General features: G+C 38.4%; 1 protein-coding gene across 3 annotated transcripts in view; it reads right to left on the reverse strand.

The window, feature by feature from the left end:
- jag2 (jagged canonical Notch ligand 2) overlaps positions 1 to 12,154 on the reverse strand; it is a 108,535-nt gene that overhangs the window by 36,369 nt on the left and 60,012 nt on the right. For all 3 annotated transcript variants that reach the window (XM_016998117.2, XM_003214277.4, XM_062968562.1), the window contains 2 exons: positions 7,202 to 7,456; positions 6,434 to 6,494 (listed from right to left, as the gene is read on the reverse strand). In XM_016998117.2, coding sequence (XP_016853606.1) covers positions 6,434 to 6,494; positions 7,202 to 7,456 — 316 coding nt within the window. The remainder of the gene's footprint in view (positions 1 to 6,433; positions 6,495 to 7,201; positions 7,457 to 12,154) is intronic.

A 12,154-nucleotide genomic window follows, 5' to 3' on the forward strand; every position in this document is an offset into this window, starting at 1 on the left:
TTTTTGTAACATCTTTTGAAAAAGAGACACAGAGGTCCTAAAAATTGACGCACATTACTGTGCCTTTTCACCAACTTAAGTCACCAGTGAATTACTAAAGGCTACTTTTTGGGTAGACATTTCTAGGACTGTAATATTGTCAACCGGGGGGGGGGGGGGCACCCAAATGGCTTTCCAAAGCGAAATTCGCTGAAGATGAAAACCAAGGTCAGGTTTTTAATTGCTATGGATTCAAGAACTTCAGATTTGAAATGAAAAGGTACAGGGGGCAAAGGATGAGGAAGACAATGTAGCTTAAGAAGTGCAACGTCTGAACTGAGGAAGAAAAAAACCTAGAAAGTTCAGAAGAAGAGCATACTTTACTTGTATCTACTTGTTAGTAACTTTAAGAGCTACTAGCATAGATGTAGAACACCCCATCCTTTCATCTCTTTTCTTCCTTGGCAAACTGCACAAGGACAGCAGTGCCAAGATCAAAAGACTAGAGGAAAGCTCTGTAATGTCAGATCTTGCCACAATGTCTCTTTGGATATACACCTCCCTTCCCCCCTCAAAAACCTCTCAGGAACTGCATAACAATCCCTACCCTTTTGTGACTGTATGTTTGATAAAAATTGGATTTACATATCCCAGTCTTGTGGATGTTCACATTTTATTTATTTATTTATTTTATTAGACTTGTATACTGCTACTCCCAGTTTGGCTCGGAGTGGTTTACAGAAATAGATTAAAACAATACAATTAGCTTTAAAATAACAATAAAAACAACAATAAAAACAAACATAGCCCCGAGTTTATATATGAGCATGCCCTATATGCCAGGACCTCCTATGACATTGCATTCCATTAATAAATGTGAGATAGGGAGTGGGCGAACACACTGATGGCTGAAGTCAGAAATTCAGACTCTTCCCCCATGGTCATTTTCTAATCAAGAAATCAAAAATATTAAGCTTTTTATACAACTGTACCATGGCATGTGAAGCTACATTAATACATCTATAATGATACTGAAAATAAATGGCAACGCCTCCATTATTTACTCATCCTGATTCAATACAGTGCAACTCCTAAAATAAGCAGTATTAATACTGTCTACTACGGAAAAAAAAAAGCTAGACATGGCTATTTATTATCAGGCATGAGGACCCAGAGTCTATCTTTGTATTTTCGTTGCTATAGTACAGTGGTTCTCAACTTGTAGGTCCCCCAGGTGTTTTGGCCCACAACTCCCAGAAATCCCAGCCAGTTTAGCAGCTGTTAGGATTTCTGGGAGTTGAAGGCCAAAACATCTGGAGACCTACAGGTTGAGAACCACTGTTATAGGAGGATCTTGTTTGTGGTCTTCACATGAGAATCCAGAAGACCACTGAGTGAATGGAAAACTAGACTACACAGACCTCTGGTCTGATCTAACAGGACTCTCAGATCATGAATGCACCAATGTGTGTCAAGAAATCTAACCTAAGCTATCAGCTTTTTATGAAACCAGTATTTCTACCTCAAATCACAGTAAAGGGAAAAGCAGGATATAAAATAAATGATCTTATTCAGGGCTCCCTTCAGATGGGAGGAGTCTTCTGAGCAAACATCATCACATTTCCCCTACCACCAACTGGCTTAGATGCTGCAACTTATAGCAGATAGCTCTACCACCTACAATTATGTTTCTTGCAATAGGTCAACATAGTCTAACTTAGGACTGCTGTATTAAATTTAGGATGTGGGGCAATGTGTATCTGTCAGGAAAAAAATGGGAGAGGTGGAGAACAGAACAGATGGGCCCAATCTAAAGCAGATTTCAAGACCTGTATGTCCTTGGAAGTTGCCAGAAAATTCTGGGTGATGATGCTGACACTGAGCTTACTACAGGAAATCCGTTAGCTTCACAATGCATTACAGTACTAGTAAAACTATCCATCCAAAGGAACACAGTGTTTACAGGTCAAAAGGTTATGTACAGTCAACTATTCAGTCTTTACATTTACAAGGAAGAGTAAATTAAGATTTCCTGCCAAACAGGAAGCATGGTCATATCCAACATTAGGAAGTTCTGAAAAGCTTTAAGTCTATGTCCATGCCTGAAATTGTTTAGAGATCTCTGCAGATTTTCAGAATGTACTGAATAGAGAAAATGTTCATGACATGCTTTTGGAAAATGAGAAAATGTTTGTGACACATACTATTTGTTGCCACTAAATCAAAGAAATAGACACAAAAAGGAGAGATTTAAGATTACTATGCACAAGTTGTTGATGAATAAACTAAGACTGTTTACTGGGTTCTGTTATATAAACATGCAACTCAATAAAGTTTATTCTGAACTCTATATTGAAAACTAAATGGCTAATTGTAAATTAAAATTTCTCCCAAATGATTTAGCATCATCAGCCCCTCTTAAAACTATCTCACCCTCCTGTTGTATGAATTCAAATACACCAACCCAACCATGCAGGATGATAGCTAAATACTGGTAGGACACAAGAGGAACACATCAGGCTAGAATGGATTCAATTTTTTTTAAAGCAGCTCCATTATTCCTAAACTGACAAGCTTCAAAACAGCAATTGTTTTGAGATGCAAAATGAAATTCTTTATAGAGTTACAGTTTGATTTTTAGTGATACTCTCCATGTGTTCTATAATTATGGATCAACAAAATCTGAGTCAACTTATACACAGATCAATGTACAATAAATACTTCTGGTGTGGGACCACTTTTCCTTTTTGGGCTACCTGGGTGGGAAAATGGTGGTAGAGGCAGCTCTGGTGCTTTCCTGCTACTACAATGGAGACAATAGAGGGAATTGGTGATATAATGTGTTCTTTTCCTGATTGTAGAGCATTCCCACTCCTGGTTTAAATTTTTTTATTTTTATGTACATACATACAGCCCTTCAAAAATTCAAGAGCCTTTCCTATCTGAACAACCAACTTTTACAATTCATACAACTCTAATTTTCTGCATAAAATTCCTTTGGGGATTATTTAAGAGCTCTGATTAAACAGGATTCTTTAAATAACACCCTCATTCTAAAAGTAGCACAGCTATATTGAAGTTCTGCTCAGAACATTTCAGAGAAAATGAACCTAATTTATATCTCGAGGAGGAGGAGGAAAGGACACAGTAGCATTTAAACTTAAAACCAGAACCTTAAAAAGATCAATAGGATGCAAAACTCAATGCGAACAATTAAAATAAGAACATCACACAAGATTCATGGGTTGCCCTTCGGGCAAGGGCAAATACCATTATTATTTCTCAATGCGTCTAAAAATACACTATTATAAAAAATGACCAGTCTGACAAAAGAAAGGTTTGGCATGCAAACATCCACCGGAAATTTAAAGCAAAGCATCTAAGACAGGAAAAAGACTAGCAGGGGATGAATTAACTAAATGGCAGAAGCAAACTGAGTCATTAAAAAAGGAAATATCCAGCACCCTCCCTCCCAAAAAAGAAACAAACAAAAGAAACAGCGACATACAAACAATGAAATTGGGAAATGCCACTGCTCAACAGTAGTATTGAACCAAAGACTGTTCCTTTTTTGTACTACAGCTGCCAGTGGCCATGCTGACTGAATGTTTTTGGAACCCTTAGTCCAGTGGTTCCCAACCTGTGTGTCCCCAGATGTTTTGGCCTTCAAATCCCAGAAATTCTAACAGCTGATAAACTGGCTGGGATTTCTGGGAGTTGTAGGCCAAAACACGTGGGGACCCACAGATTGAGAACCACTGCTGTAGTCTAATAAAACAAACTTGGCATTTTTCCCAAGATAAGACTGAAGAGAATTCCTCAAAGAAAAACATGACGACATCCTATTAGTCATATGCTCAGACAATACTGAGCTAGATGGACTCAGTATTCTTTGACTCTCTTCTAAGGGCAACTTTTTATGTCCCTTGCTGGTTCCTAAAATCATTCAAATGAATGTTATGAGCTATTTGAAACAAGGTAAGAAATTTAAGGTCAGGTGCTCAGATGGCCTTGTGCCATTAATAACTAATAATAATAATAATAATAATAATAATAATAATAATAATAATAATAATAATAATTTTATTTTTATACCCCGCCTCCATCTCCCCCAGGGGGGACTCGGGGCGGCTTACATGGGGCCAAGCCGAGATAAAAACAATAACAATACAAAATGTATCAATAGACAAAAACCATACACAATTATAAAATTTAAACAGTAGCCTATGAAGATAAACTAATAAAACATGAATTAAAAACGGTGAGGTTGTAAAAAGAGACTGGGTAAAGTGCATCATATAAAAGATGTAAACACGAGGTAACTGATAAAGTGGGAGAGCGATTAGGGATGGGAGAAACCCTGTGTCTATGTCAAGTTAACCAGGAAAAGAGTGCAACCAGTATGGAAATGGTCACGGGTAACGTAATTGTTATGGGGATAGGTGATCTTTATCCAAAAGCCTGTGTGAAGAGCCAGGTTTTCAAGCTCTTCCTAAATGGTACCAGGGTAGGGGCTTGCCTAATTTCCCTGGGGAGAGAGTTCCAGAGCCGGGGGCCCACCACGGAGAAGGCCCTCTCTCTCGTACTCACCAACCACGCTTGTGAATTGGGTCTGGAAGGTAAACATCAGTCAATTGAGCTCCTTAAGCAGGAGGGTTGACCGCTCCCTATAATTAGCTCCACTGGAAGCAAGGCTGCCGAGCGTTGGACTAGTTGAAATTTCTGGGCCGTCTTCAGGGGCAGCCCCACATAGAGCACATTGCAATAATCCAGTCTAGAGGTATCTAAGGCATGGACCACCATGGTTAAGTCAGACTTCATGAGATAAGGTCGCAGTTGGCGCACAAGTTTTAATTTAAACCTGAGCATCAAGTGTCAGTGCTTAGTCCAGGAGGACTCCCAAACTGCGGACCTGTGTCTTCAGGGGAAGTGTGACCTCCGTCGAGCACAGGTTGCCACCCAATACCCCGATCGGACATGCAACTGACCTGGAGGTCTTAGGTAAATCATGTTTTAAGATAGAACATTTCCCCTTGCCTGATAGATGTGCATTTTGGATACACTCAAGCTACTTTGCTTTTGATATCAAGCAGTCTTTATTATCAGGAAATGGCTGTTACCCAAAACACATGCAATTACCTGGAAGAAAGCCCTACTTAAAACAACAAAACTTCAGTATTACCTATGTTGGGATTTGCCACTAGCAAGAGTGCTATGATCACAATATATTGGACAGTAAATGCCTAATATATCAAAAATTCTAGAATTCTGTCTCCTATGCCGATTCTTAAAAAGTAGGCTTTTAAATGCATCACACTAGTATTGATACAATAATAGTATTGTAAAGCCTCAACAACTAGTAAAACATTTTTCATATTGCTCATTATCACTACTTGGTTTACAGGCTCAAAATCAGTTCAAGAGCCCCAGCCTCTACATGTGAAATGATTTAAATGGTAGCATCCGGGAGTATGCAATCTTATTATCTTTACTGAAAATGTTACGATGGGCAGAAATTTCCTCTGAGTTAAACTTTTAGTGAATTACAGCCCTTCACTCTTTAAGAGGTCATGAGAGATTAGATCCAGTCAGGAAACACATGTGATTGGTTTAATGCAAGACAGCGAGCAGACTGCAATATATTATGATGCTCACTAATAAAATTAGGGCATGCTTTCAATGAAGTTAACTATTTCTATGCAGGTTGTCAAAGAAATAATTTTATTACAAGTTAAGTGTCCCTTATCTGAAAAGCTTATGACCAGAAGTGTTTTGGATCACTCCCCTCCCCCCATTCTGGAATACCTATATTTGATTATATGTGGATAATGAGAAACATTAGAGAGGAAACGCTTTACACTTTATATACATAGCCTGAAGTCATTTTTTGTGCATGAAACAAAGTGTGTGTACGCTGGAAATATCACTATCTCAGCCACCCACGTGAACAGTTTTTGATTTTGAGGTATTTTGGATTTCAGAATTTTAGATAAGGGATGCTCAACCCTGCAATTCACAGCTGCATGTAGCCTACAACAGTTTCCACTCATTAATAATAATGAGTAATAAAATAACTCAATTTGTTACATCAATGTTTACATGCAGGCAGAAGATAAAGGATATAAACTGTTTTGAAGAATCATTACAACTTTTAACATGGAAAAGTTTGATCTCCATCCCAATTATATCTCCTTCATGTTCTCCCATGGGTCGTTGAAATACCTCTCAACACAAACATTCGGCTTATCATGACAGATATTTTTTGCATGATAGCATTGTTCAACGTTACTTGTTTTTATATAGGCAGATTATTCCATTTTATTTTTATTTTTAAAAGAAGTATGAGACTGGCTAGAAAGCCACTTTATATACTTCATAGTGCTATGATTAAATAAAAGCAGCTTTTGACCTGCTATGAGAAAATAGATATTTAAGCCCTCTAAGATACACTTACTTGCACTCCCCAGGTACAGGACAGCTTCCATGGACTAAATTGCATCCTTGTTTACACACCGCTAGGAACAAAAAAAGGGTTAAACATCAGTAAGTACTAGCACTTTATAAAGAGCTAGTCCTGCAACTAAACAACAACAGCATTTTTTGCAATGTACTTTCAATGACATCTCCTCAAGGTATTTTATGTTTTATTCTAGGAACATCGAATTGTAATAATTAGACTATCACCTCTTGCATATAAAAGTCAGACAAATAATTTCTTGAGGCAAGAAAGACATGGAAATTCTTAATAAAAAAACTATGCCACATGAAGTTACAATGAATTTTATAATATTTCAGACTGAAAATGTTCTGACATTCTAATTCTGTAAACATTGAGATATAAAGTATATTGTACCTTTGTAATTTTTCAAATAAATGGAGGAAAAAGGCACCTGCCTAGAAATGTATTCAGAATAAATGAATGTCCCAACTAAATACTTTATTCAAATTTGAAGGAATGCAACTGACTTTTTGCCAGTGCATGACACATACTGTATGTACAAATGACAGAAACCATGAAGCACTCTCTAAATACAAGTCCAGTATACAAATCTTTCCATTTGTTCACTACTTTGCATGTTCAGATTGTTAAGCTTAAAGCTGAAACAAATTGAAATGTGAACAACAGTTAGTTAATTCTTCTTTCAATCAAGATATCTGAAAATCTTCAGAATTACAGGTGGTAGGTATATCAAAGTAAGCATGACTACAAGAAATGTAGTACCTTGTTTACATTCTTCACCCATCCAGCCTTCCATACAAGCTTTATTTCCATTTTGGTCACATGTGTAGTGGCCCACAAAGTCATCACGAGGGCCACAGAATTTATTACATAGTGGGCCATAGTAGTTCTCATCACATTTCACTCTTATTTGGGCTTCAAAATGAGCAACATGGCCATTCAATTGTAGTGTCTTCCATCGATCCTCTGGGTTGATCATACTAGCGTACAGCACTCTGTCAATTAATAGATCTTCACCTAGAAGAGAGAAAACTAGGGAGTTAAAGTTTTCACATCAAATAACTCTTATAATGAGGACAGGATGGCCATCACAACTTATGCCCTAATCCCAGAATTTGTTGCACCACAAACCTGTACCTCTTGAATAGTGATTCACAACATCAATAACAACCACAATCCTGCTAGGTAGCTACTGAAAAACCATTATGCTGAAGAAGAGAAAACACTTGGTGCCAAACTCAATATAAGCATCAGTTTGCCAAAAAAGAGTAACATGAATGATTTTGAATCATTCATGTTACTCCAGAACCGCTGGCTCCGCAACAAGTGAACAAGGGATCTGAAGGTCTCAAATCCAAAAGACAGGGGGCTATACCTGGTATTTACAGTTGAAGTAACTATTTACCAATTTGTGCATTGTGTTAATAATGTCGCTTTCGGTATAAATAATGATGCCACAAAGTTTACTTACCAGTGCTATGCACAAACCTTTGTTGTCAGTAGTCCATAGCAACTCCAACATTAATACTCTAACTAGTTCTTCTGCAAATGCAGCAACAATGTGGCGCAGGCTGGTTAGCAGCCAGCTGCAATAAATCTTTCTGACCAAGAGGTCATGAGTTTGAGGCCAGCCCATGTCGGGGTGAGCACTCGACAATTAAAATAAAAAATAGCCCCTGCTCGCTGTTGACCTAAGCAACCCTAAAGATAGTTGCATCTATCAAGTAGGAAATTTAGGTACCACTTATATGTGGGGAGGCTAATTTACGACACCATAAAAATCATCCAGCCGCCATTGGAATGAGGAAGTTGCCATCGCAGTGGATGATGAAGCACCTGTTCCCCCTGTGGCCAGAATCAAGCATATCCTCAGGAAGCTGGAGAAAGTTTAAATTGCCTCTGCGTCTGTCTCTGTTCTATGTGTATATGGCATTGAATGTTTCCCTTATATGTATACAATGTGATCCTCCCTGTGTCCCCTTCGGGGTGAGAAGGGTGGAATATAAATACTGTAAATAAATAAATATACTTCACATACAAAAACCACACTGTGAGACAAACCAGGCAAAAGGACACCCGTAATTGCAGTCCGCTCCCAACTTTGGCTTTTGTCATCATTAAGGACTATGACTGGGGGCTTAACTCTTTGCCCCAGCCTCACTCCCAATCAGGACAGCCTATGTTTGTCCGTAATGGAAGAAAGGGTTTCATGGGAGTAGTAAAACCTTCTTCCTATTGCAACTAGCAACCCCCTCATCCCTGGTTCAGATCATGACTGCAGTGTAGGCTGAAGACCCACCCTCTCTCTCCCCTGCTGCTAACTAGGTTTTCTAACAGTTGAAACACAAAGGGTAAAGACATTTATGCATAATGTTCAGTCCACTCTGGCCCTTGTTTGAAGTTTACTTAATATTAAGGGTAGTCAGCAAAAGACTTGAAAAAGTTAGTCCATTCTTTGGAGGCAGTTTCCAAATCTGCCCACTAAAGAATGCATAGCTATGCCATGCTAATACTCATTTCAAATTTCACCTTAGAATATTTTAGATTGTTATATGAAGGAAAGGGAGCAAATCTCTCCTCCATATGCAAGAAGAAACTGTGCTATGAACGAGTAGGTTTCAGCTAGTTGGAACAGGGTCCGACAGAAGAGAATCCAGTGATCAGCAAAGCAAAGACAAGTGCAGTACTGTAAACATAGTCATACCAAAACTAATACATATGACTGAGAACAAGTGAGCTGTTTTTAAAGGAGAGAGTCTCATCAAGATCTTCACTACACTCAGTCATGTTTACTCTTCTCCAAACTGTTGGATTCTTGAATGTCCAAGTCCAGAAGATTTTATTCAAGTTTGACCTTCTCCTGTTGCATTGGCACTTTGCCCTTCTACCCACCCAGCACCTGTGCAAGCAGAGAAGGGAAGCTAGAATTAGCCCTTTGTATGCAAGTGAAAAAAATAAGCAGATCCCCACTACTCAGCAGATTGCTTCCGAGAGAAGTGTTCGCCCCATGACGTCCTACAAACAACTCCTCAAGGCATAACAAGGTACTGCTTCCTTAATTGCATATGAACTATATACTGTAACTACAGTAGTTTCTATATTGAAAATCTGCTCCGGATCAATAGAACTCAGAACAGTAATTTTGCCCTCCATTGTTCTACCTCTAGTTTGCCCTTGGAACATTGGAACTTCCCCCCACCCCACTGCCAGGCTAGGAGATTCAGGTTTTATATGCAAACAAAGAGTCAGGATCCCTGAGAACATGGAAACTGCACTGAGGAATTTTAGTTCTTTCAAAGAGAGTAGAAATAAGTACCCTACCCTATCTCATCCTTAACATATTAACAGTGCTATTGTTTAATTGCCAATTTAACATTATAAAACAACCAATAACCAGTGGTACATTCACTCTATGTTCCAAGACACAAATTGCTGAAATAATCTCCTTCTGGAGTTGGGCTTGTCTCACAGAGAGAGTGGAAGCTTTCAATTACCTTGTTTTGCAGACAAATGAGAAAGAACGGGAAAAGGGGAGAATATGAGCTCACCACTCACACATGTAGCAGGAAACTATCCATTACAAGCAACACATAAAAGGAGTTGATGAAGATGCCAATGTACTAAACTGCCTCTTAACAAATTAAAGCAAATATAAGATTTTTGTATTACTGAATATATAGAAAATATAGAACCTGGCAAAGAACTTCCACTTTACATATGAATCCTCTTATAACTACACAATTGTTAGAAGTACTCACAGAAGCAAAGTTTGCTTCAATTCAGAAGTTCCACTTTACACAAACTGAAAAAAGAGGTGCCATGTAAAACATAACTTGCTGGGAAAAATTGGGGTGAAACCAGATAATTCCAGATGGTAGTACAAAAGTTGAATAATCTGGTGTGTGTTACACTCTATTCATGTATATTAATGATCTGTGGCCTAAACAGCATTCCATCTGTTGTTAGTGACTGCCTACCCCCTACCAATGTTGAGGGACAAGGGCTCCTATTTCAACCATGAAAGGGCTCCTATACTGATCTGCAGGGCAGACATTGAGACAGCAACTTAACACAAAGGATGGTGAAAATTGAACATTAAAAGGCAAACACCAAGACTGGAATCCTCTTGCAGGTTTACACTACCGTAGCTACTTTTCCCAACATCAGAAAAGGAAGTACCTTATGCAGCCACTTTGACAGACTATGTAAGGGCTGCCACACAGTGCTTGGGAACAGTTTCCTCTCCTGAAGGAAGAATCTGCAAGTGAAAGACATATGGTCTGGCAAGTAAAGTGGACTGTTCCTTTTGACTGAATCTTCCACCAGATTTAAATTAACAGCCATCTCACATGTTTCCTTCTTATCCTGCATCATAGTGGTTACTCTACTCAATCCCTCCTATATACAGAATCTCTGGAGCTCATATTCAGATACTGCATATGAAAATTTTGACAAGTGACAGACTTGGTACAGCAGAGAAGTGGAACGTAATTTTAAATTATTTTGCTTTAGCTATTTAAAAGTTCAACATGCAGATGAACAATTAGGAAATGTTATGATAGCCATATACATGGGCGATGACATAGATCGGGGTGTTCATGTTCATGTAGCCCTCCAATGTTTTGGACAACAACTTTCAGGAATTCTCACCAAAGACTACTTGTCTAGTACTGTTGGAACATGATGTTCCAACAGTGCTACACAAGAACATCCCTGGTATTACTAGTGGAGTACACTTACTTTGTGTCGCTCCACGAGGTAGGATTTGAAGCCATGCGTTCAAATTGCATGATTTCTAAAATTACAAGCTATTTCATAGCATAAACCGCTATGGAAGGAAATGGGCCTTCCAAGCATAAGGTAGCATTCTACCTATTGGGGATGTTATAGCAGGGGACTGAAAAATGCTTGGGGGTTAGGGCTAAGGGCCTCCATGAAATTAGAAAAACTGTGAATAACCTCCCCTCCCACCTTTTGTTTAGCTATTAGATCACTACTCTAGGTCTTCAAAAATTACAACAGAGTCTCAATAAAAGTTCCAAAGATTCCTACAGAGATCAAATTAATAACATCCATGAATAATCAAATCAATAAATGTTAAACCTGCAAATATGAAGAATGGACTGTACTTATTTACACCCTTCACAGCTATGCAAATTCAGACACACAAGGCATCAACCACTTAATGGGACAAGAAACATGAGCATTACATTTTATCGAAGAGGACACCTATCTGTATAGCTTTGTTTTCAACTCAATGTGTAATCCCAGCCACAAACAGATCCCACACGTACGTATGCATTTGTGCACACTTATCTTATGAACTTTCTTCATTTAAAGTTTCTTCATAGAAAGTTACATGCAATTTGAGTATTAAGTCAAAATTAGTATAATACCAAAATTTTCTGTAAGACAAAGAAACATTTGATTTCTTAAACACACTAGTCAGCTCAGGATGCATGACATTTATTGTGTACAATAACTATGACATGCATCATATCAACTAGGAATGAAGAAACAGCTAATGGTGCAAATTCCTGCTCAAATCCTTATGATATAAGAGAACTATAACGGAGAAGAGACATGGAGCCGAGTTGAACAACCAACCAAGCAGGACTTGAAGAACATGGTCAAATCAGATGATTTGTTATTAACTGTGTCAAGTTGATACTGACTCTATGAACGAGAGACTTCCAAATCACTGTGTTATCAAGA

Source organism: Anolis carolinensis, chromosome 1 (genome assembly GCF_035594765.1).
Source record: "Anolis carolinensis isolate JA03-04 chromosome 1, rAnoCar3.1.pri, whole genome shotgun sequence".
In the NCBI taxonomy this organism is placed as follows: Eukaryota; Metazoa; Chordata; class Lepidosauria; order Squamata; family Dactyloidae; genus Anolis; species Anolis carolinensis.